This window comes from Scomber scombrus, chromosome 16 (genome assembly GCF_963691925.1).
Source record: "Scomber scombrus chromosome 16, fScoSco1.1, whole genome shotgun sequence".
NCBI classification, from domain to species: domain Eukaryota; kingdom Metazoa; phylum Chordata; class Actinopteri; order Scombriformes; family Scombridae; genus Scomber; species Scomber scombrus.
This window is the reverse complement of record NC_084985.1, coordinates 14,294,643-14,320,743: the sequence shown is the minus strand read 5'-3', so window position 1 is coordinate 14,320,743 and position 26,101 is coordinate 14,294,643. Positions and strand designations below refer to the sequence as shown.

General features: G+C 40.4%; 1 protein-coding gene across 2 annotated transcripts in view; it reads left to right on the top strand.

Moving 5' to 3' along the window:
* Positions 1-1,799: 1,799 nt before the first annotated feature.
* pard6gb (par-6 family cell polarity regulator gamma b) overlaps positions 1,800-26,101 on the top strand; it is a 32,700-nt gene continuing 8,398 nt past the window's right edge. For both annotated transcript variants that reach the window (XM_062435736.1, XM_062435735.1), the window contains exons 1-2: positions 1,800-2,103; positions 6,710-6,932. In XM_062435736.1, the coding sequence (XP_062291720.1) occupies positions 2,032-2,103; positions 6,710-6,932 (295 nt within the window). In that variant the 5' untranslated portion in view covers positions 1,800-2,031. The remainder of the gene's footprint in view (positions 2,104-6,709; positions 6,933-26,101) is intronic.

Below are 26,101 nucleotides of genomic sequence, written 5' to 3'. Positions count from 1 at the left end.
AACAAGCAGTAGTTTAAGCTACTGGGGGGTCACTTCAATCTGCAGCTGTTGTTTACAGGCAGCTTCAGAGGCCCAGGAATGTTGTAAAGCAGGACAGCGGTCAGGAATACTTGTCACTGTGTGTTTTCCAAAGCCTTTTACACTGTGGGGGAAATCACTACAAAATAGGATGCCTTAAAGGAAATCTTTCTTTGCTATGTTGTGACATGCACAACATTTATCAGTTGTGTTCCACTTACAAATGGCCAAGTATACACAAAATTAGGTGATTTAGATTGTGTTTAGTGGTACCTCATGATCCAGGTGGACAGTGATCTTCCCAGTGTATCTCTATATGGTGGACTCAGGTGGGTTTTTATAATGTTTTTGAAGGTGGGACTTCTAAACAGAATCTAATAAAAATCTAATGTAATGTATATTTACCTGGCATGCCTGACAAGTTGAGCAAGTAATCATAGGTAGTAACAGATAATTAGCTTTTACCATTTCATCTGTGTTTGTAAATACATGGCTGGTTGTGCTTGAGCACCAGATAGAAAAATAAACAATGAGATAATAAATAAAATGTGATAAAATGATAATAAATGAAAAGTGATGATGCTTTTGGAAGGTCTCATATTCCACGGATCACAGTTCTACTTGTTTTGCCCTGTTTATATGATGATAAACTTAACTGTATGAGATGTATTGGCAATAAAGGAACCATTTACAGGGATGCTAATAAAACTGTGTACCTTGTCTCATGTCTATGCAAATTACTTTGTCATTTACAGTGAAAACTCTGTACCCACACACACACACATACACAAACACCACAAATCGTCACAGTTTAGATGCTGTAATGCTTGTGTTATGACCGCGCACCCTGTGCAATGCATGTTTATTGTTGAAATGCTCCACAAATATTCACTAAAAATAAGATGAACGTGGGGATTGGAGCAATAGCTAATTTTAATTTGCACCATTTTCCAATATAATATTGTAACTGTAATTAAGAAGTTTACATAACATTTGTTTTTGACAAATGCGTCCTCTGGCGCACTGGAGGACCAGTGTGCGAAATGCTACCTTCAAACGCAATTGGAAAAATAAAATGTATGTGGTTCATGGTGAAGTGGTCATAAACTAGCAAACATGATGGACAGGAATGGGAAAGATTAAGTCTTTATTGTTAGTAATGATTTAAATCTGCCTTTTGAAAACTGTGTGTCATTTTCGTCCTGCACTCTATAGTAATCAAAAGCTTACTGAAACTTGGTAAATCAGTGAATGATTTAACTTAATTTGTTCGCTGTAATATTGGACATAAATTGGCAATGTAAGGTGGGGAAGAGGATTACGATACAAAAAAAGTATTTCACCGATATATAATATTTTCGATTTTCTGGTACAGTACATAACTTTAGCAGACATTAACATACTAATATGTGGTATAATACATATATTTTTTAGACGTTTAATTATTGTTATTTTAATTTCAGTTGTATATAAACAGTTTGAATTGTATTTTTTGGACTCTGTATTTTTCTATTTTCACACGGGTTTATGACTCTAAAATATTTTGTGTCTTTTTCATCTTATGGTTTTTTCTTAACTGATGGCAATGTGTGTATATGATTTTGATTTAGCTATTACTATATAAACATTATACGTAAAACATTTTACTATAATATTTACATTACTGGCGACAATACGTGGCCAAAGAAATTAGAAATAACGAGCACCACTTGAACGCATCGCAGGATCCCCTTTTTGGGAGGGCTGATGTCATTTCAAAACTTAACTCGCACTTCCAAGTCAACGCGGAGAGTTGCTCTCCTCCTATTCTCCTATAAAGCCTTTCCTCATGTGTGGCAGAACACATTTATAAAAAGTCGAGGGGTGAATTAGAGTGAAGAAAAACACCAAGTCGTCTGCTCTAGGCGAAGCAGAAGGATTTTAAACAACCAACGCGGACCAGAGCCCCCTTTTCTGCGGGCAAAAAGCGGCTGAACTTTTTTTGTCTTTTCTTTTGAACTGAAACCACAAAAAATGAATCGGAGTTTTAACAAGTCGCAACCTCTGCGGAATGCAGACTGTAACGCCGTGGAGGTGAAGAGCAAGGTGAGTTCTGTCCGTTGTGATTTACAGGCTGGAGTTCGGGATTTGGGAAGAAAATAAAGAGCTCACATGGTCGCCCCGTAACTGAGCTCTAGTTGGTCGGAAAAACTGTCTGCAACTTCACTCACAGCTTTTATCCTTTCATTGACAAAGCTCTTATCTAGTTCACGAAACGGGAGTTGAACGCACCAGTTTCTGGAGGTTTCTGTCATTTGCAGACTGTTTCCCCCCCTCTCATTTCTCACCGTGCAGATTGAGCTGATTTAGTCTCTTTCCCTCTTCTGTCACGAAGCTGGTGGAGGAGGGGGTGGGGGGATTTAGAATAGGTTAGTTTTTAGCATTTGTTACTTCAAGGTTTCATTTGTTAAATCGGATGTTTTTGCAACATTCAGCGCGGGTTTTGTGCTACATAGTTTCATCCTGTTCATTGTTTTGGATAGTTTGCGAGAGGCTGACAGTGTAGCCTAATGGCTGAGTAAATTAAGTTAACCAGCAAGTAAACCAACACAATTATCTATCAATTTAGGATTATGTACTGGATATCACCAGCTTAGATAAAGTATAAACAGACGGCACGCATCAAGTACAGTTGCTTCACATTAGGCCTGTTTGAAAAGAGTTGGGCTAATTGTTTGGAGTCTAAGAACACTTTGTTTTTAATAGTTTGGCACAGCATTTACAACTATTTATAGCTTGAGTGTCCATAGTCGGATTCAAAACAGATAAACTCATGAAACTGTCCATTCTTTACCATAAGATAACATTGCATTACCATTTTGTCAAAGTCTCACAAGGACCTTATGACCAATGTTTTTTCCCTAGTTTCCATTATAGTGGCATGTACGTGTGTGTACATGCATATCAGCACACAAAAATGTGTCTGCACACAATTGAAGGATAAGTTCCTAACATGCCAAATTCAGATGGTGTTACAAGAGGTGACTTATTGAATCCAGAGGTCTTTTTCACTTTTAGTGTTGGCTGCCCAGTTTCAGTGAGGTGGTGGGGGCAGTGACCTGGGAGTGCAGAGAGTTGGGTAACAGTTATACACAGGCAGTTAGAGATGGTGGGAAAAGGAGTGGAGTGGCAAATCCATTTCAGGATGCTCATACAAATGATCTTCAATACCCAAAGTTGTTTTGCTCAGTTTCGTGTTTGTTTCACAGAGACAGGAGTGGTCACTCTGTAGCTACATGAGGTTGGTTGTTTGTGGGTGGGAGTGACAAGCCCAGGATCTGTGTGGCTGGACCAGGCAGGTTTAGCAGCATCCTCACGTCACCACCATAGAGCTGACTCACTGTCATGCAACGTCACATGTTTCCCTTTTTGGATCAGATGTAACTCCCTCACAGTGACGTCCTATTAAATGTTTCGTCATGTTGTTCTATTTCCAGTGGTTTCATATGAGCAGTTTGATGTTTACTGGAGGCTGTGTACTTTCACCTCATGTACTCCTCATCTTGAGATTCGATGGGAATAACTGAATAAAGAAGAGAAGCAGATGGGTTGAAGATAAGACAAATGTAGTGAGACTCCATTAAGTTATGTTTGACTAAACCAGAGTGGAGGTAGAGGATATTTGATGCCGTACTTGAAAAAATCTTATCCAGCAAGTAGCTCCACAACTTTTGTGTCTCTGTAAAGCAATGTTTATTTACTGGTACTGCATCAAGTTACAGCATGTGATAGATCACATGATTAAAATATAAATAATAAGGGTTCACCTTAGGCAATAACCTTACTATTGTTGATATGAATCTGTAGAATGCAGACTGCAACAATTGGTAGATGAATTGATTAGTTGATTGACAGAAAATTAATAATTTTCATAATAATTCATTTTTAAATTAATTGATGCATGTTTCTCTTTTTCCAAGAAAAAAATATCTTGTTCCGGCTTCTTAAATATTATGTTAGTAAACTGAAACTCCCTGGGCTGTGGACTGTTGGTTTGGACAAAATACATTTTAAGTTCTTGGGCTGTCAATTATTTTCTAAATTACTCTATTAGTGGTTTCACCTCAAAAATGTCAGTCATAGTTTTGAAAAGGCCAAGATGCAACCTAAAATGTCTTATCTTCTCCTGACCAGCAGTCCACAACCCAAAGATATTCACTTTTAACAAGCTGGAATGAGAGAAATTGGCCATTTTTTCTGTTGCTGGAAGTTGGTGATGAACCTACCGTTAATAAAACTCATCGATTATTCGATTAATTGCTGCAGCTCCATTTGCGTGTCTGTGTTCAGGTTGGTTGACTGTACTACTGTGTATGTGTGTATGCCTGTTTCCCACCGGTTCACTTTTGGTCTTACCAGGGGAAACTGTTCCAGTGATAAGCTTATCAGGGATAACACTGGAGGTGTCTGGCTGCCTGTGCTGGAGCCCCGGCCAGGAGCTGGTTTCACTCACCTAAAGCTCTTATCAGAGACAGGGAGAGTACGTGGGGATTTTGGGGGTTGGGTGGGATTATTTTTCCCCCATTCATTCTGCCCTTACTGTGATTCATTCAGGTTTTCTTTATTTTCATAAAAAACTTTATTCTCAGTTTGAACCTCTGTCAAGTCATGATGAGTCACTATGCAGATCATGTTGTGTACTCTTATTTATGAGTTTGTCTTGTGTAATGCCAACAACCTGCACGCTATATCTCAGGTGAGTTGTCCCTGATATGCAAAGCATTAAGCAAGAAGCAAAAAACAGGAGCCAGTTATCTTCCATTTTCTCTCCAGGCATGTTTCAACTTGTTGACATCACTTTGCTCTGATAGGCCAGGAAGACAAATGATGTCACATTTGTAGTGATGTATTCTTAGGTTTGGCATTAGTATTGAGGTACATGATTAATCATTCCATGTTCAGACTTGCTCGTACCCAGCGGCCAAATTCTGCTTGTAAGAAACAGACTGTTCAGACTGATCATGCCATGTAACGCTGAGCTTACTGATATACCACAGTAGAATTATTGTTTGGTAAGTCAAGTGCAACAGGTCGAAGTCTTACAGTGTTAATTACCATTCACATTTAGGTTTCAACTTCCTAAAACGCTAACCACACCGACTGAACTGGTTTGTCGGCTTCACGTGTGTTATATTTTGTATGTAGGTTGACTTTTATTAGCTGGAAGTTGGGTGCCACACTTTCAAAATGTGAGTGCGTCACATTAAGGCGGTGAACTACACACCTGCCTGGCATCTCCTCCGCCTTCTCTTAAATTTATATGTCATCTTCTAATTACAGAGCAGGACTGGTTAATGTATCCCTTGCTCTTCTTCTCTCCTCCCGTTCAGTAAACTGCTTCTCTCCCAGCAGCCCCCCACTCCACCCTTCCCCTGCTCTTGGATCATCTCTCTACTCTTTTCCCCTGCTGTCAGCTTCCCTCCGCTGTGAGCTGATGATTACAGTAACAAACAGCACCTTAGTCTACAAATTACCACTGTGATTCAGACTCCGGCGCTCCTGCAATTGTCTGTTGTTGTGGTTTATTGAGCTGCGCTTTTGTGCCTCAGTTGTATCTCTCCTCCTCACGTCTCTCCCCCACTTCCATGCTTCAGTCACATGATGACCCTACTGTGACCCTCAGCTGTGCTCTCATTGGTGGGTCGATGACCTAGCCGGGAAAGCTGTAGCACATTATTGTTCAAGTCTGTGCTCTTGTGCATAAACTGTGGGTGGGAGGTGGGGCTGCCTGCCACTGTCATTTATATATGCTGAGGCAGCTTACTCATCCACCTGTATTGTTCTATTGTACAGCAACCACCTCCTTCCCATTTCCTGCTGTGCAGCTGAAATGAATTTTTGCAATAATATGATCTTAGCATACAGTGTAAACAAAAAGCTAAAAGGTTTCCCCCAGGAAATCGTTGGGCTTTAAAGGTGGTAAGCCACACAGATCCAGAATCCACACATTTGATGATAGCCTTAACAACAGCCACACTCATGAGAGGACAAGTTGAACTTTTGCAGAGAATTAGATGATAAAGTTGATACCACACGCAGACAATCTTCTCATTTAACTCACAGCAAGAGAGCATACAGAAATGTCACTCTATCCCTTTTGTGGCATTTGCTTGTGTGAAAGACACCTCTGCTCTATGAAGGTCAGTGTTCCCTTTTATAAAAGTGAATATGTTTTTTTAGGATTGCAGTGGAGGTGTCACCATTCTTTCATATGAACAGAGACACCCATATTTTGCATGTATTCATTTGTGTACAGGTTTTTGAGTAATGGGGATTTGCTGTGCTGTCAGTCATTGTGTCTGTATTTTTCTGTAAATGTCAAACTCTTCTTGAGGTGTTGACTTTTTTGTAAGCCATTTGTAGAGTGTAACATGCAAATGTATCAAATATGACTGTGTGTGAAATCTGTTTTTGGATAGAATTACAACTAATTTAGATTGTTTGTTGTTTAGAAGCCACTTCCCCTATGCCATATTTTTCATATGTCCATGACCACAGTTTTGACAGAGCTCAGCGGACTTCCAATCTGTTCACTTCATGTGTGCCAAATACATGCATGGGGACGGCCTTCCTAGGTTTCCTCTTCCTGTTTGATTGTCCTAGTGACTGTCCCTTTAACGTCCTTTCTGTTTTGATCTTTTTTTCTCCTCAGTATGGGGCAGAGTTTCGTCGATTCTCAGTGGACCGGGTCAAGCCCGGCAAGTTTGAGGAGTTTTACAAGCTCATTCTGCATATTCACCGCATTGCCAACATGGAGGTAATGATTGGCTATGCTGACATCCACGGTGACCTGCTGCCAATCAACAACGATGACAACTTTTGCAAGGCAGTGTCAACAGCTCACCCACTGCTCAGGATCTTTATACAGAGACAAGGTAAGTTGGTTGGAAAGTTTTAAAGACAGGCTTCCAACATTAAAATCTTAAAGATTATCTCTTAAAACTGCTTGTTAGTTTAAATAAATACTGGATGGATATTGGTTCAAAAATCCTGCAACTGGTAAATCTATAAAAAAAATATCTATTGCATTATCTGTGTCTTGGGCTGCAATTATTGTGCTGACTCGAATCAGGTTTCCCAACAGAATATTTCCTTATCCAATTATGTCTGTCTTCCCGCTATGGGAACGCGAGGCCTTTTTGTTTACTTCATGCAAGGCTCTGTGTGTGTGCGTGTGTGTGTGAGTCTGAATGTGTGTATTTTTGTGTTTCCTGCCCTCTTATTGACTGGATCTGTCTCAGTCTGTGTCTGTCTGCCTGGCTAAGTCCTGTGTCTTATCCAAAGGAAGGGCTTGCAGGCAGATGAACACATACACACACACACACACACACACACACACACCAACACACAGGCCGGTGCCTCGGCTGCCCATAGAAATCAGGTCATTGAGCAAAAGCCTGTATCCCAGCATACCAGACATTACTGAGAGACAAAAGATCTGCATGAAAAGAGAGACTCCTTACCGAGCTCCCTCCATTTGTGTGTTGGTGTGTGAGTGCATGTGAGTGTGTATTTGTTCAAAGACAACACCACGATACCCTGAATGGGAACCAGTCCTCTCCATCTCTCTCCCTCACTCTCACTGATCCCAACTCTGGAGTGGGCCTTGACTGCCTGCCAGCCAGTCAGCGAGCATACTAATGAATCTATCACCGTTCACATCTATTCATACCCCCAGTCCTTCTTGGAATGTCCCTGGCTCGGTTGTGTAATGAACATGTACACTCCAGGGTATTGTTTTAAGTGCCGTCCGATGGTTTGACTACAAAAGATAGGCACAGTGCGGTGAATTATCTTGTCGCAGATTTCCTGCAGGAAAAATGGATTGGATATTCAAGAGGTCCCACCAGACTGCTCTATTGTGTGATTTAGAGTCTTGAAAGCTTATATGGCTGGAACTGAATTAACTCATTGTACGATTGCTGGTAAGACATCTGCAAGAGATGTACTAAGTAGAAATTAAAGTAATGATTGTTGCTTTTGTTTTAAAGCAATAACATTAACTATCACATACACTGAATGTATGTAGTAGTGCAAAATCATCAGGCAATTTAAAGACATTTAAAGCACACATCTGCACAAAGTTTGTTTCTTAAATGTGGCCATATGTTAGTTTTAGAGTTCCTTATAGATATCAGGTCAAAAAATATTCAGTTGTGGTTCTACACAAATTATTAGACTTTTGTTCAACGGTTTGGGAAAAGATGTCTATTTTCTTACAGTGATTAAACACATTAGATATGTGTTATTTAGTTGTGAGTTTTAGAGGTGGTGGTGCAGATTGGACAGAGCCAGGATAGCAGTTTCCCTGTGCTTCCTGTCTTTATGCTAAGCTAACCATCCAAACCAAAAACCATCTCTCCTCATTTCCCCATTTTTAACATTGATTTTACATGTAATAGCTTTGACCTTGCTGTCTTTACTCACTTTAGTATGCTTTGCTAATTGGAAATGTAAGTGTATTCTGACATCATTTCATGTTACACACAGTCATGTCTGAATAATGATATCATTCATTCCTGAAACTTATAATCAGAGTTCTGGTAGTTTGTGCTGACAGTTTGGATGGGATGACATTTATACCAAGCATCAGCTACCTATGACATTTATAATGTCCCCCTTTTATCCCAGTTTCACTTTTGTCTGTGTCAAAAAAATCTATACAAAATACAGGAGAAATGCCATAAAACACCAGACAGAGTGAGTGATCCTTGTTTAAGGGCAGACGTGGTGGCTATGAAGGAGCCTATGTGGTGTTATTGTGGCGTAAACTCAACACTGACATGGTGATGTGGTTTAGGGGAATGTGCACTGTTGTGACTGGTGATGCTGCAGCAGTCTGCACATCTTAACCCTCACTGCAGTCTATTGTTAGTTGCTAGACAAAGAGGTGTGTGTATCACCATTTGAGTTCTTCATGTCTCAGAAGAGTTCGGTATGCTACATGCACGAGAATGTGTGTGTGATAATGACTGTGTCAGTCAGTACCAGCCTATCAACACAGGTCATCAGAGAGCGAGCTCTTGGTGTCACCATTTATCGTCTCTTGGTCAGCAGACCACCCAGATGAAAGCTACAGCTTTACAAATGTATAAAGATCGTGTGACAGTAGGGACATTCGCTCTAACATAAATTGATCTTTCACATGTATGAGTGTGAGGAAAAAAAACATTTAATTAGACTGAACCCCTGACAGCTTGGCTCACAAAGTTTTGTCTCTGTTTTCATTAAGAGTAAAAAAAAAAAGGTGATCTGAACTGTGATAAAAGTTGTTACAATGCAACATGCATTTGTTTCAAAGAAAAGCTGTCGCACGGAAAAAAATGTTGAAATTTCCAAGTTCATGGATAAATTGTACAATAAGGGGCTCGTATGTCTTTCACCAGAAATATGGATGAAACAAGAGAGAGGGAGGAGAAAAGGGGAAAAGAAAAGAAAAACTGAGAAAGGAGGGTTTGTCAAGGTTGCATGTTTGTCTTTTTGTATGTAAGCGGGAGAGAGTCAGGAAAAATACCTTAATGCATCAAGGTGTGCAGACAGTTGTGGTTTGCTCTACTATGCTAATAACTCAAATTTTTGTATTTCATTGCTCTGACAGACAGACCTTCCCCTCCACTCTGAGATCAGACAAGTATCTGTGACCGGTCCTCTTTGTGTGCGTGTGCGCACTTTTGCTCCATGTAACAATAGGTGTTGTACCATGTATGTGTGTCTCTCTTTTATCTACCTGACACCCCCCTTCCGGGCGTAGACTGCCATTGTTATCAAGATCACTGGAGCACGTGCAGCAGTTTTGTGGTGATATGACTGTCATCCTGCTGATAATACCTGTTACTCACTGTGGGGAAATGATGGCAGCTTGTTTAATTATGACCTCCACCTAAAGAAAAAAGGTTTACACTTTGCGGTTTATTCACAGCATTACACAGTAACCTTTGAAAATAGATGATTACACCGTCTTCATCTTCAGTCAAAGGAAGAAGACATTAAAGGATAAAACCTGTCTTGTTATGTGTTTTAGCTTTCAGCATCCACCTTTAATTGTTACCTCTGTGTAACACTGAGTTGTGTTATTTAGAGACATCAGGGCTTATTTGAAGATTATTAACTTCCACACATTTGAAACTGTCCTAATCTGCTGTAGGTTCTTGATCACACTAGGCTTTTATAATAATATAATATAGTTATACTGAAGCAGTCTGCTTGTGCTCACAGTAGATGGGAGCCTTCTTGCACTCTCTTAAACTGTTTACATAATACCTTAAACATCAAGTGGTAGACACTACCTGTTTGTAATGTAATTTTTAACGTAAGTACAAATTGTATAAATAATTATGTTTGAGTTATTGAGTAACTGCTATGTAAATAACAACAGGGCACTGGCACGTGCAGCATACATTTTTTTGCATGTCAGTACCTGTGTGTACTGTTCATGTTAACTGAGACTTTTAAGGTGGCGGAGTAATTATGTCAAAAGTAAGATCTTGTCTCGCTTCTACCTCTTAACCCCTCCACCTATTTCAGAGTCCCTCTCACTTTGGAGTGGAGCTTCAGAAATGCAACATCATTTGTGACCGTTACACATCGTCAGTGTCCAACAGTAGAATGGAAAAAAACATATTAAAGACGTCATCCTTTTTCCCTTCCTCTTTTTTTCTTTAACAATGCAAAAGGTGTTCCAGATAGCTTACAATGCCAAAACCTGCAGTGAAAAATCAGTCAATCTGTAGAGAGACGGGGGAGGGTAGTCACTTCTCAAAGGGAAGTTTTGTACTGGGACACTCGTACATTTCTCATGCACGCACAATCAGGAGGGGGAGGGGAAAGGGAGTGATGGGAAGAAATGGGACGCATCAAAAGATTTGTAGTCAAAGAGGAGTGAGTGAATCAGCTCTGTATGTGAAAGTAGACTCCTTGGCCGGTTAAATGTGTGGGTGTGTGATTGTAGCCGTTCAGTCATGTGTAGTCAACTAGCGAATCATGTTAGATTGGGGTCACATGCACATTTCAGCTCTGTGTTCGTTTCTGTGTGTTAGTAAAGGGTAAAGGATACAATTCCAGTATTTTCAGTTTCCTATTTAATACAGTTAGCTCAAAAGATGTTGGTCCTGCTATGCCGGACACATTGTGCTCCGTGTCACGTTCAATATAATACACACATCTGAACAGTCTGACATTTTGTTAAAGGTTTATGGTGTGTTTATCTAGGGAAACTATTGAGAGTACTAACTGCTCATTCATATTTTGACTCTCGTGCCAAATCATGCAAATTATGATATAGATAAGCCCAAGAGGGAAGGCTGCCTACACTGTTTATTTAAGGCAAAGATAACTCGCACAGGAAACTGGCCACTGAGCTTGTGGATTTTGACTTTTTCACCAGCGTCTGCCCCTGTTACCAAGTGAGATTAAAGACAAAACATTTATATGATCCCTGTGGTGAAACTTGGAGTTTAACAGTGAAAAACATCTAGTCTCAATTCTTACAAATCCATTTTTAGAGTAAAATATGCTGTGCTGTTAATGTGCTAAAAGGCTGTAGGCAAATGTAGTAGAAACACTATCTACCAGGCGTTGGTGCATAGCTACTAATTTCCCACACTACAGTAATGACTATAGTAATCTTGATGATAGCCATTTACTATAATCTATGCACAGTGGAAGACAAGTAGAGTTCAAATAAGGCTATGTGAATTGAAATTTTACCTGTAATTGCACTAATGGTCTACATATTACACTCTTTAGCCAAGCAAAACACAGGCCTGTTTCTGAAAGCTCCATTTTGGGAGGGAAAATTGAGTTTTTGTAGACGTTGCTCGTGGCCTGCGCACAGACTAAACTTTTGACAAAGAGAACAGACCCCTGTTTGGCAAAGAGCTGAAAGTTTGAATAAACAGAGCGGACAGGGTAAGCCAAGGTCATGTCTGTGTGCCTTCATATCTAGCATGCTGGGTGCCGGAGGTTTTTCAGACCCAGCAACTCGACTGCTCTCCACACCTGTGAAAACTACAGGGCCAGATATCAACATCAGCAAAACTGAGTGATGTGGCACAGCAGCACTAATAAGAGCCAGAATGTAACAGCAGCCATGCCAGCTAAAGCTTAACCAAAAGTGCAGACATCCAGACACCGGTGCTGTTTCTCAACAACTTGGACAGCACAGTTGCTTAGAGATGAAGGACTAGCATTATTGTATTTCTATGGCCGCCACGACTGTCTCTGCACTCTGCTGCCTTCCCGCACTTGGCTCTCTTGCTTTTTGTTTTTGCATCAGTAAAATCATAAATGTGTTGTTAACAGAGCAATGCTTGGCAGGCTGTGAATAGAGAGGTGTCATTTACACTCAAACCTCGATGGTGCTAAGATAGCCTTCAACAGGAAAACTTGTGCAGTATGTTGGAATTGCTTAAGCGAAAAATTAATCAATTGTTTTAGTGTATTAGTCATCGTCAGTTCATTGGTGAAAGTCTTGCATTTCTTTACAGACAAACCAGTATTATGAAAAAAGGAGCTTGTTAAAAGATGTAGTTGTACTTGCATGTATTTTTGAGGTACTAGGTGTATGTAGAGATGTAAGGGGATATGGATGATTGGGCAAAGGCTTGAATTTAACCTGGCCTGATCTTTCCAACTATGCAGTCACAGTGCTATAGGAGCAGGGGCATCAGACACTGATAAATTACTCAGCAGTTTTGCATGGAATTTGGTTCTAAATCATTCAGCCTGCCGTTTTAACTGTGCAAATTATGAATAGAGAAAACATGATACAGAACGAAAAACATTACTTCATGAAAGTCTGTGAAACTGAAACTCTGCTGCCATGGCTGCAGTCTAATGCCTGAAACGATTACAGTCCAAATGTTTGGTGGGGTTGTTTTTTTTTTAAGGTTTTTTTTGTCTGGTTTTCTGGTTTTGCTGAAGTAGATTTGCTTAAATTGTAATAATATCTTATTTCCTCTCATAAAAGAAATAATGATTGCAAGCAGACATCTAATTTCATACATCTAATTTAGTCAATTCTCATGCTCTTCAGTTCAGCTGATGCTGGAATTTCCATTTTACTGTTGAACTTACTTTTTACATCTGAATTCGTAATAACTTTGGAACATTGACGTTTTATGTTCTGGGGTCATTGTCAGTGTACTTTGGTACATACCAGAAGGTACAAATTCTATTCATTGTTAACCGTAACAAAGATAAATGTCTATACAGAGATGCATAAAGCAGCTATTATGTCTATGTAGTGGTCCTCTCTCTGTCTGTGTGCTGTTGTAGTGGCCAACTGCAGGGATCCTGGCAGCACATCTGGCCTCTCTCGCACCATGGCCAAAGGGCTCCTGAGAATGTGTGTGTGTGTGTTTGTACTTTTGTCTGTTCACTAAAAGGGATTGTGTGACAGATATGTCAACATGCCAGTGCTCTGTCATGGTCACTGAAGGTTAAATCATTGACCCAATGGCATTTGATCCATGTAGACAAGAGGAAGATCCACCACAGTAATTAGCGTTAGCTCTTTATCCCAGCCAGGCCACACAAAGCTGATTTATTTCTTTGGCACTGGATTAAAACAATCTCTTGATTATTATAGAACATTCTAAATGTATCCATGCCAGTGTGCAGGTTTTTCTATTTTGTCTTCTTTGCTCATTTGCATTTTGGAAGCTCTTCAATGGATTATCAACTTCCATGCCAGCCACGAAGTCAAATACCATGATAGAGAGAAGGCATTTATTTCCTCATACCAGGAGATATATTTTGGTCATGTAAGGGCACTGTCTTGTTATCTTGCCTTATTGTGCTTTGTGTTACTCCTTTGCACAACATCTGGCATTAAACATGACTTTGAGTGTGGTCTGTTATGCTGAAGCTCCCAGTACCTGGTCTTTGTGCTTGTTGTCAGAGACAGGCCTGAGGCTGTGCAGTGAAGGAGCTGGTTGAGTGAAAGGGTTTGCAATGAACAACAGGAACACTGCCTACTGCTCCTTGAAAGAGAGGACATCAGCTGTCAATTAAAGCCTATCTGTTTTTGTTCTGTCTTGTGTGTTTGTTTTCTTTGTTACATCCCCACCCTGCTGTGCTTTCCCTTTTCCTGAGCACAGTGTCGAAAGTGTGTGATTCCTGTTAGAGAGACGCCAACAAAACATCACAAGCTGTCTGTCCAATCATCTTGGTCGACATTCAGGAATGCTGTTTTAGGTAGCTACTTAGAGCGATCCTCATTCTTTTCACATTGGAGCTGATGCATGACTCAATTGTCAAGGGCAAAGGGGGAGAAAACCACTGCAGACAGTGGGGAGTCAGCCTGACGGAGAAAAAGACAGACAGGCAGGGAGAAGGAAGGAAGGAGGGAGGACTGGGCAGGTTGAACCCACCTCCATCCTGTGGTCTGGCTGTTATCCTCTTGTTGCAAGCTGAGCCAACAGAAATCAGAGAAACGATCTGAAGACGAGGGGAAGTCCATGCAAGCAAATGTCATGTACTGTACAAGACAAAAAGGCTTTTTATTAGAGCCTTTTGTAAGCTTTAGACAGAAACTTTGATGACACATCTGGGTCACATTCAGAGGGCAACAGCATGGGAAAACTCATCGCCTTTTGAAAATGCTGCATCTCAGACAAGTGAGGTGTTCAAGGCATAGCCAGTGTCAGAAATCTTCCCACTTGTTGTACATGTGTCCCTATGCATCTCTGTGCCACACAAAAGAAGACCCCGTCTCCACAGGGAAAAGTTCCTGTGCTGTAAAAAACGTTTAGGTAGTGTGTGTGGGCTCCTCAATAAAACCTGTGTGTGGCCTATTCTTGGCGTGTCTTCAGACAATGCCAGCCGTTAAAGTGTGATGGAGATGCCTGGTGCCTGCCAGGAGCAGGACATACCAGCAACAGCCGTGTCGGACGGGGAAGCTGCCTTCTCTTTGTGCCTCCAACTGCAAAGCTGCAGCAGACCAGCATGGACGGTGCTGTAAATCGTGTCTGCTGGCACTAAAAGGGACAAACATTTGCATGAGTGCACACAAATACAAATCCACGCCCATACTAAATATGCAGATAGATACCATTATGCACACATCTTCTTTTTCATTACATCCCATGTTGGTGAGTCATTTTATGATTGTTACACTACAGCAGTCTTTTCTTTTGACTCAAAAAAAAAAGTCACAAGGCTTTTCCATGAAGATGCACTTGTTTGCCCTCTGATTACCACATGTTCCCATGCATCACAAATCACAGCTGACACTCATATTTGACCCTTCTCTCTGCTCTTGAAGCTTAGAGGGGGTGGGTCCTAACTTTTAATTAAACTTGTAAGGGCTGTTGTGTTTGGCAAACCCATACTCGTGTTTGTGTTTCCTCAGTCCCTGCTTTCATTTTGGTTTACGACCCCGCTTTGAACTGTGTCCCCACTCCCCCACAATTAAATTTCCAGACATGGTGGGACAGGAGCATCTGTGTTCGGGTGCTTCTTAATAGGACATCCATCCTATGTTGACCAGCACTTCATGGATTTATTTTCCAGTTTTAAAACCCAGAGTCAACAATGTTTCCTGCTTGGTCAGAAATTGTCAAAATAATAAAGTTACACTGACTACAAGTTCCATCCCTCTAACAAGATTGCTCTAATGTTTTCCTCCACTGTTTGCAGTGCAAATTTCCTGAAGGATGCAGTTGATTTGCAGTTATTCATATTGGTAAAACTCTGCTATATACACAGCTGCTCTCCATTCAAGAATGCCAACACACCTCAACAGAGTTTCTGTTATGACTAGTCAGATTCTCAAAAAGCCTGTGGCCTCAGTTGAAATTGACCTAATTCTGTATCTAAATAAGCCAAGAGACACATGCTCTGGAAATTGTATGCTAGATGTGATGAATATAGCTGGTCCTTCAGGGACAAACAAACAACTTCCTACCCCACCACCACCGCCACAGCCACTCCTCAGCAGCATGAACCTTCAAAGAGAGAAAACAAGCTTGAAATATTTCAGTCCCTTGTTTCTTTCCTCGGTTTATGGCTTGAAAGTGGAATGGGATCCTGTGCCATGAGTAACTTCGAATTTCTACTCTGTGTGGGTTTTTTTGTTCTTTGTTTATGTTTGTTTGTATAATGTCATAAGAATGGAGGAGAAGGGGTTTGGTTTGGACTTTCCTTCTGTTTTAACTAGAAAATTAGGAAATCTAAAGAATAGGATTTTAGCAGTTTGGGGATTTTTCTGTGGTATTTTACTATTGATTCCTGTAGTAACCTTTTAACAAAAAGTATCCACATCCACGCTTTTTCATTTATATTAGAACGTTTTTAGTAAAAACAAATCATATTTAAAGGATTTTTTTTTCTTATCGGGAGTGACAAGGAGATTGGAAACACTCATATTGTCTGTTCAGTAAATAAGGCTACAACCAGCTGCTGGTTGTAGCCTTATCTTAACTCTGTATAAACAGCTAGCTAAGATATAACTTGTTAAATAGTGAGCTTCAGGTGCTGGTGGGTGGATTTTGTTCCCTTCAGACAGAGCTGTTTTTTCCTGTGTCCAGTCTTTATGCTGAGTTAAGCTTATCGGCTGCTGGCTGTAGCCTTATATTGAATGGCTGGAGTGTTTTTTACAGCTCATTAATTAACATGTTAGATCTAGTTTGATTAAACCATACGAAAACGAAATAATTAGTCAGTTCATTAGTGAGCTTAAGTGATGTTGGTGGGCAAATCAAAAATAAAAAAAATTAAAAGAAAAGCATATTCCTCAGAATTAAAGAGCAGCAACATGATTTTAGATTCACCATTTTGCATTGAGAGGACATTCACCAATCATACGTCCATAGGGTTGTTGTAGTAGACTAGAAAGCAATGCAGCTGTTAAAGATGAGTTATCACAGTGGCTATTAACTCTTAAGTCTACACGTTGAGGGCTCAGCAAACACATTTAAGCAGAAAAATGTAAATAACTCTAATGTAATGCATTGAATAGCATGGGTTAATGACATACAACAGTGCAGGAATAGTTTTTAAGAATTTCAAACAGGACAGAAACAACACTGACAATGGTTGTATAAGAGAATGCAGTGGAAAATTCCCAGGCCGAGTTTAGAACCAAGCCATGAGTGAAGTGAAGGAAGAGGGTGAAGATTTGGGGTTAGAGAGAACGGGGAATATGGACGCTGGGTGGGTGTTAGTGGGTTTTTGAGGGAGGAGTTGCTGGTTTGTGCAGAGACGCTCACTGTGAGACTGCTCACTGCAGTTCCTCCTTAATTACAGCTCTGCTGGAAGGCAAGGCCGGGCTTGCTCTGCCTGTGCATCTGTGTGTATGTGTGTAGCTCTGAAAAAAACTAATTCACACATACGACTGCAAGCATAAGCAAAGGATTTGTGTCCTTTAAGGGAATCCTAATTTACCTCACTTTATCAAAGCCTACAGGATGGTATGAAAAGAGTGATTGTCATTGACACACACATCAGATCAAATGTTGGATTTGTCTGAGTTTTGTTCTGTTGTAATGTACAGTCCTGGGATATAGTTTGAAATATTTTAGTAACTTTTTGATGTATTTCACCCTTTAATTTCCAATGGAAATGACTTTTCAAGGATAATTTTAAAACTGATCACTTGAATCTCTATAATCCTCTAAGCCATATGTTACTACGTCTGCTTCAAGTATGGCCTCAGAGACAACAGGCAGCTTTGTGGCATACACAGGTTGAGCCATGAGAAGTGTTTGGTAGCTAGCATAACATCAACCTAGTTCAGCCTCTGCTAAAGGGTTATTTTGGGAGTCCATAATTACAAAGGAGGGACTGACTTCGCTTCTTGACAGCTCACCCGCAGCAAACATACTCACTATTGGCAAGGTTGGCTACAGAGGCACCCAGCTCACTTTAAGGGTAGCTGTGTCTTGGCTACAAAAACAGGCTGATGCTAACTGCTGATAGCTACCCTACATTTTAGTTAATAAACAAGCAAATCTGCCCCTTATTTTCTGATTAAAGTAATAATTGAGTGGATACTGCTGCTGATGCTCACGGCAGGCCCATATGCTAAAAATACTATACATTGCAAACACAGACCTACTTCATCCCCTGAAACCAATCTGATGTGCTCAATCTCGAAGCATGTGAAGCCATTTATTTTCCCCTTTTGATGACCCTGGTCAGAAGTTCACACTCCCAGAGGCAAAATCCATCCAGAACTAAATCCATTCAACATGAAAGCCTGTGCAAATATGGCCGTATGGGCTGTGTGCAAGTGTACTGTATAAACTCTTTTAACTGCGACCTTTAGCCTGTATTGACACAGTGTTTCTGTCTGAGTTAGGGTCCTTTTTTTGTGTATGTGTGTGTGTGTGGTCAGTGTGACGTTGGGTCTCTAACTTTGGGGAGACGCAGTCACATGCCATGTGTGTACAAACACACATGTGCATTCACTAACATGATTACATGCAGTGTTGCATGCTGGACAGTAGACCATGCCTTTAGTATTAAAAAGGCATGTTTGTATGTCCATAACCCATTGAAAAGATTTTTTTTGCCCCTTGAAATGGTCTAATCTGGTGAAGCTGAAAGGGAGTTGACTGTTTCTTTAGGGTTGTTTACTCTTCTCATATCCCCTTGTGGCCAAGCCACACTGACGAAATCAGAGGCCATTTTGTTGTTTCTTTTTTTTTTTTTTTTTTCAGGAAGGAAGAGGGTTGCATTTTAGAGTTATTTATCATTTTTCCGATGGCCGCTGAGGAATAGAATTTAACAATTGTTCTTTGTATAATCTCTTCTATTTGTAACTAAAACTTCACTTTGCACACATTTTATGTGCTTGTGCATTATATTTCATTCGATCTGTGTGGACCTTTGCACCAGTACCGTGTGTGTGTGTGTGTGTGTGTGTGTGTGTGCGCTTGAGGAATTAAATGAACAACGACAGCCGGCTAAATGAATAAGTATAGCCATATATAGGTCATGAGGCTAAAACAATGACATAAGCTGTCATGCCCCTCACCAGCCTGACCATTGTTCAGTCATAACTTGCACTGGGGGCTTTGATTGGCTAGAAGAGAGACAGAAGTATTTCTGATTGGCTATCACAAATCACCAGAGCTGGCAATGAGTCCGACAGTAGCCACTGTAAACTTCAACATAAAAGTAAATCACAAAGGGGATCTAAAGCATGCGTCTCATCTCTGGTTTGCTCATGGTGTAATGGATTAGTCATTATTACTAGTAGACATTTGGTCATGTTGTGCTTTGCCCTGCTATATAGCTAAGCTCTTAGCTTTAAGATGAGTTGAATTTTGTTAATAATATTTTAAGAATACTATTGATAAATGCATCTGTCATTAAGGGTCAAACCCCTTCATAAGTACCAAAGAAGAATTTTGTAGGACAGGTAAAAGTCAGATAATTGTAGTCTTGGAAAGGATAACAGGGGTTAAAGTGAATCGTATTAATTGTATTGTAAAATCACATTTTATTGCATTCCTTTTAGTCACAGTCACATAAAGGTGCATTTGTCTGAGTCATTGTCTGCCATTTAGCTCCTTTTTGGATGACTGCAGCAATGGTGCATTCAGCATGACGTAAACATCAACTTTAATAAAGTTTCACAAATTGTGAGTTTACCTTAAGCTTTGATCTGCAGTGAACCACTCCATCTTATGAGCTCCTGAGCTGACTCACAGATGTCTGGCAGAAATAAACAGACACACCGTGAGAAGACGCTGCCCCCTTATCCCACCCACCCCCCCACCCTCCACCCCTTCTCCAAACATGTGGGCCACGAGTTGGTGGTTGAATCAGGCCAAGTCAGCAGTTCAGGATGGGAGAGGAAGGAAAAGAATGGAGGAGGGGAGAAATGAGCCCTGACTCTTGTCCTGATATGAATTGTGTCCTAGAGACCCGTTGAAACAATAGACACTGACAGCTCATGTGGAAATACTCCCGCACACAGTTTTAGCTTGTGTGTGTGAAAGAGAGAGATAAAGAAAGAGGGATAGAAATGTGGTTTGAGTGCAGAGACTAGATCAAGAAAGCCACAAATGGAGGCAGTGGAGCAAAGCAGGAGCAGGAAGAACCATGGATATGTGTCACCACACACAGAGGAAGTGTTCTGTTCTGCTGTGTGGTTGTGTAAGAGAGGGTGTTGGTGTTTCAGGTGCACGGGAGGATGAGCTTCAGGCCTGTCCGAGCTTGTAGAGGATTTACCCAATCGCATTTGGGGAATGAGGGGCCCTCACCTGGAGGCCAGGAAGGGGCTTTTCATTGACCCTTGTTAATGATTGAATAGGTGTCAATGAGGGTACTCGTTTTAATGGCGCTCATACAAAACTCATGCTGAATCCTATCAAGGATTAAGGGTTGTAATATGGATCACTATCATATTGATATGTTACACTTGAGTGCTTCTCAGTAGACAAGGTGTGTGTATGACTGTGTATTCACCCCCCCTTCATTGTCTGCTTTGATAAAGATAAAAAAATATCTCATTCAGCACTAGAGACAGCATTTTCCCTGGTCGCTTTCAAATGGAGTTGTAATGTGGAAGGTTATTTTTCTTGCCCATGGCGTGAATGAGATGAGTGTCTCCAGAGGCAACTTCATAACAAAAAAGGATCGCTTTTCCCGTGGGTTGATGTAAGAACCTCTCAGCAAGACGTCTTCTGTGAGAAAATCAGTGTCAGTCTCACTTTCTGTTCTCCCTTAAGCCAGTTTACCACAAAAGAAATAGAAATTGGCTCCCATGCAGTATGGCCGATTGTCACTCTTTCCACCTGTTTACAGAAGGAAATTTCTCAATTTTCTAATCTTACTTTTTTCCTTGACTGTCTCATTTTCTTACTTGTCTGTTTGAATATTGCATCCTCCAGCATTTATTGGCTTGTCTACAGTATGTGTGTATGTGTGACACCGACAACAAGCAGACTAGGAGGATTATGTCTCACTCACTATCACTTGCTGCTGATAAAAGATTAGAAAGTGACTCTGGCACAGATCAGCGCCAAACGGTTGATCAGGACAAAGGTGGAGGTTACAAACAAGAGCAGCAGCAAACGCATGCAAATCAGAAGGCCCAAAAAGTCAACTGATGCCGCCTCCTTTTAAAGTTTATTATTAATGTATAATATAACTATTTATAAGCACCAGTTCCTTAATTTAGCTTCCAAGACGACCTGTTAGACATCTAAGTACACAGACCGAGATATGTTATTGTCAGTGGTCTAGCTCAGTTAGGCTGGTTTATACCATATAGTATGTTTTAGCTCACCCACCCTCTGCAGAAACCACTGCACTCTCTTTACATCTGGGTTTATTATTCTTAGCTCTCCCTGCCAGTATGGCCACTTTTTATAGCAATTCGCAAAACCTGTTTGCCACCATTTTAAATAACACAAATAATTTCAACATATCTACAACTCCAGTTGAGTTTATTCATTTTCTTAACTATAAAACTATTGCAACAAGCTATTACAAATTAGCCATATTCCCTTTGTTCCCACTGCTGAAGTGAGCCCACATGAATAATATTCACACAGGACTCGTAAACATTGTTCTCTTCAGATGTGAAGCAAATCCAACTGAGAGCAAATCTTTTCGGCCCGGGAGTTCATTAAACATTATTTGATGGTCGAAGAGACTGGAGGCTGTACACTTGTGTATTTGTTTGTGAGCATTTGAGAGGAATTGAGAATTTACAATAAAGCTGAAAATGAATTTGATTAATTGTTTGATAGAATTGGAAACTATTTCAATAATCAAGTCCTCTTGAATGTAAAATATTGCTTTTCAACTTTGAGGATAGTGATTGTATCATTTGGGTGTATTTGGACTATTATTTAGTTATTTTACACCAGAAACTTAAGCTTTAGGGATGTGTAACAAGACTTTTTCACTATTTTTATAGCTGATTTTACAATTGAGAAAATTCTCAGATCAGATGATAAATGACAATAATTGCCACAATAGTTGTAGCCCTATTTTATACGTACCTATTAAGTTTAGTAATTGTGTATCATGTGGATGTCTTTCTCTTTAAAGTGGCGCTATGTAACTTTTGAAGAAGAAATGGCACATTCATTCTTTTACTTAGTAAAAGTTGAACTGAATACCTCATAGTTTAAAGGCATTCATAGTCATTCTGTTTACAATGTTTTCCCAATGTCTGTCTCACCTAAATCCCCCCTCTCTCTTACACATGAACTTAATCACTCACGTGGACTCCCACACAAACAGAAGGCTAGACAGGTGGTAAAGACTCAAGTCCAAGTCTGCTACTGTGACTTGTGACACCTGAATCTATTTCCTCCACTCCCATCTTTGCCAAAAAACCCAATTGAATATATTATTTGTTGTATGGTTGCAAGATTTGAGTGTGTTTTTGATGTTTACACCAAAGTCTGAATCTTCATTTTTCTCTTTGAAAAACAGCCGTCCACTGCTTATGGTTAAATAAATCTTTTGTAAGGTAAGGGATCCAAGATTTCCATTAACTTTATATTCCACAGTGACATTTTATTTATATCTTCATATGGGTAGTAAGCAGTAAGGGCAGGCTTGGTACCTGTGGGCCAGATGGCAGTGAAGCCTTTGTGGATCTTAAATCAACAGCATGTGTTTTCTGAGTTGGAAACATGCATAATATCAGCAGAGAGACTGCTGGATTAAAACCAGAAGCGGTAGTTAGTTATTTTCAAGAGAAAGAAAGAGGGAGGAAGGTTAGGTTATTTTTTTTATTTTTTTGGAGAGGGGAGCACTTGATGGAGCGGAGAATGTTCCTATTGAAAGTTTGGAGGAATGCATGTTTCACCCCCACCCCCACACACACACACACACACACACACACACACACACGCAAACACAGGTTAATCTCCTTATGTACGCACATACATTCTCCTGCTCCTTTCTCTTTAAATACCCTTCTCTTGGCCTTTTGATTTGGCCAAACATCTGTGTGAATAAAGTTGCTGGTGGCATGTGCGGTTGGGCGTGTGTGTGTATGTGTTATAGGGGGTGGGTGATACCTGCAGTGAATCTTAAACCTGCAATTCCTTCCCCTTCCCAACCCACCATGCAGACCGAGCCAGAATGGAGCAGACAAGGCAGCTCCATTTAACTTGTCCCAGATGTGCAGCCCAGCCTCTGTATGCTGCAGTAACTTCTAGTGAAATGAGTATAGGAGTATAGGAATGGAGGGGGTGCATTAACTTGTAAGCAGCATTTTAGTCTTGTATTTGGTCAAATAAAAGCTATTTGACTTACTTTTTGTTTTATTGACTACTATAACATTAGTTATTACATAATAGTTGTCAGACAAATGAAATGGAATTAAAAGTACAATACTTCCCTCTGAAATATAGTGAAGTAGAAGCACAAACTAGCAGTACAATTACCTCAACATTGCTTTGAAGCACAGTACTTGAATCAATGTATTTATTTTCCACCACTGCCTGTACCTTCTTTCCTTTCCATGCACCCAGCATAACACAACAAGATCACAGAAATTTCCAGTAAGTTCCTACCCAAACCTTCAGTACAGCTGTCGATTATAACCATGTACGTTTATCAAGCTTCTCCAAATTTCCACCCGGGCCCTGCCTCAACCACCCCTGCAAGAATGTGAAATATGTTTGCATGTTTAAAAAAAAAAGTTCTTCTTTATTCTGTCTGGATTCTTTTTTCCATGTTAGTGTTAGCTGAATGTGTTGGCAGCAGCCCCTAAACACAGAGATAGACTTCCCGGCCATCTCCAATGGGGAAGAGAAGAGATATCCAAGAATACTGATTGTTTTGGGTCATTCCTTATATTTATATATGTACCTCCCAGGGGCGTGTGGTCCATTAAGAGTGCTGGGGCACCATCCCTCTTGCAATTCCAATTGTGAAATACGTATTCTAATGAAAAATTTTGTTTGTTTTTGACGTGTGCGTAAATCTTAGTTGTTACTCTCACACAAGTCATACATAATTATAGAAATGTGTGATGACTAATGAAATAGCATTGCGTACAATCTGTGTGCGCCACAGGGTGTACATTTTCTCCGCCCAATTTTGGTATGTGTGTATTATGTTTGGCTTTTCTTGGTGGCCTCTGATTGGTTGACACTGCATGCCGAAAATAACTTTAAACTGGGTTGGAAAAAAAGAGATTCCACCAAGAGATTCTTTGTCAAACTTTTCGAAACCACTAGCCTAACTGCTAGCCACCAGCAGCTTACACTCTGCTACATTGTATAACGCATTCTCACGGTCAAAGTACACAGAGCTACATAGCGCCACCTAGTGGAAAACTCTCACCGCGCCACTGCCTCCTATTGAAATGGGCTCCACATGAGAAAAGGGGACCTGGCAATTAAAAGGTGCTGCATGTGGCTTTAAAAGAGAGATGCCTGTATTTGCCTCAGTTCTATTACATGGGAGAGAAATGTGCTATTCAGCTCATTTTACTCTCTTTGGATGCTATGTTTAAAACTGCTGGAGAGTCATGAAAACCAGCTATTTCTGAGCCCACGCTATGAGGAGAAAGTAACATAAAGCATTCTGCATTTCATTAAATCATGTCTTTTCTAATGCAAACAGGACAAAAACTTCAAATGTGGGAAAAGGAAGAAAGTTTCAGTGGACACACAACACTAAGTACTGTAGAACATTGTCCTGAGCTGCTTCATTTTGTCCTCCACAGCTCTGCTCTTTCATGTGCTGTTTCATCCAGTTCTACTTTATGCCATATTCCTGGTGGATCTTCCAGCTGTGTGTGTGTGTGTGTGTGTGTGTGTGTGTGTGTGTGTGTGTGTGTGTGTGTGTGTGTGTGTGTGTGTGTGTGTGTGTGTGTGTGTGTGTGTGTGTGTGTGTGTGTGTGTGTGTGTGTGTGTGTGTGTGTGTGTGTGTGTGTGTGTGTGTGTGTGTGTGTGTGTGTGTGTGTGTGTGTTCTGTGGGGCCCAGGAATGAAGCCCACTGCCACAGCATCCAGTGACCTAATGCAAAAGGCAGCAGGGTCTAGCACTATTCACTATTCTCTATGTGCCTTGTCTCTCCCCCTCTCCAGTGATTATGGTCTCTCCTGTCACTAAGCACTTTGTCACGCTTGGCCGAAAACCATAATGGGGGCTGGGGGGTTGTTGGGGTGCAGGAATGTCACTTGCATAGATGGACTGTAGTTGGATATGCTGTAGATGGAGCAACAGGCTGTAGGTCAAAGGCTGTAGTTTGAGTATACAGTCTTTATGGTAAATGGAAAGCTATAGCTAGAAGCCTGTTAGCTTGGCTGAACATAAATACTGGAAACAGGGGGAAACTACTAATCTGGCTTTGTCCAGAGGTAACAAAATCCACTTACCAACACCTCTAACAGTTAATTTATGTTATATTGTGTTTGTTAAATCCACACAAAAAACAAAGTATGGGTAGACCTTTGGACAGACTCACGCTAGCTGTCTCCTCCTGTTTCCACTCTGTTAACCGAAGCTAACCAGCTGCTGGCGCTAGTTTCATACAGCGAGACAAAGTCATGATGTCCTGAGATTTATACTGTCTTCAGCGCTTACTTTTAGAAGTTGAAACCTTTGTGATTTTGACAAAGTTAAAAAAAAAAAATAGACAAATCCCATGCCTATTCCAATTTGGTTTCATCAATTTCTGTAGTATTTACTTATGTCTAAAGTAAATTTTCCAACATCTTAGCTGTTTTCTGGTCGAAAAAACACACCATTCAGTTCTCTCTGTACTGACTTATTACAAACATTTCTGAATTAGCGGCAGCCCCATAACTGCAATAGTATAAGGATTATTGGAAATAGGATTTGTTAAAAGCAGCTTAAACAAAAATGATTTAATATATTACAAGATCAAATTAAAAAAGTTCAGGTTTCACTTCGGCTCTCTATCATACAGCCATTAGAGTGTACATCAATCTTCTCTTCTAACTAACTATTGGCAAGAAAGAAAATAAGTGTGTTTCCCAAAATGTCAAACCTTTTTAAGTCTGAAAAATTGAAATCAAATTTTAGATACATGGTTTTTACTGTAAAGCAATAATGTATTGACTCAAGAGCAGATGCTGAATCTAGCGTATAGC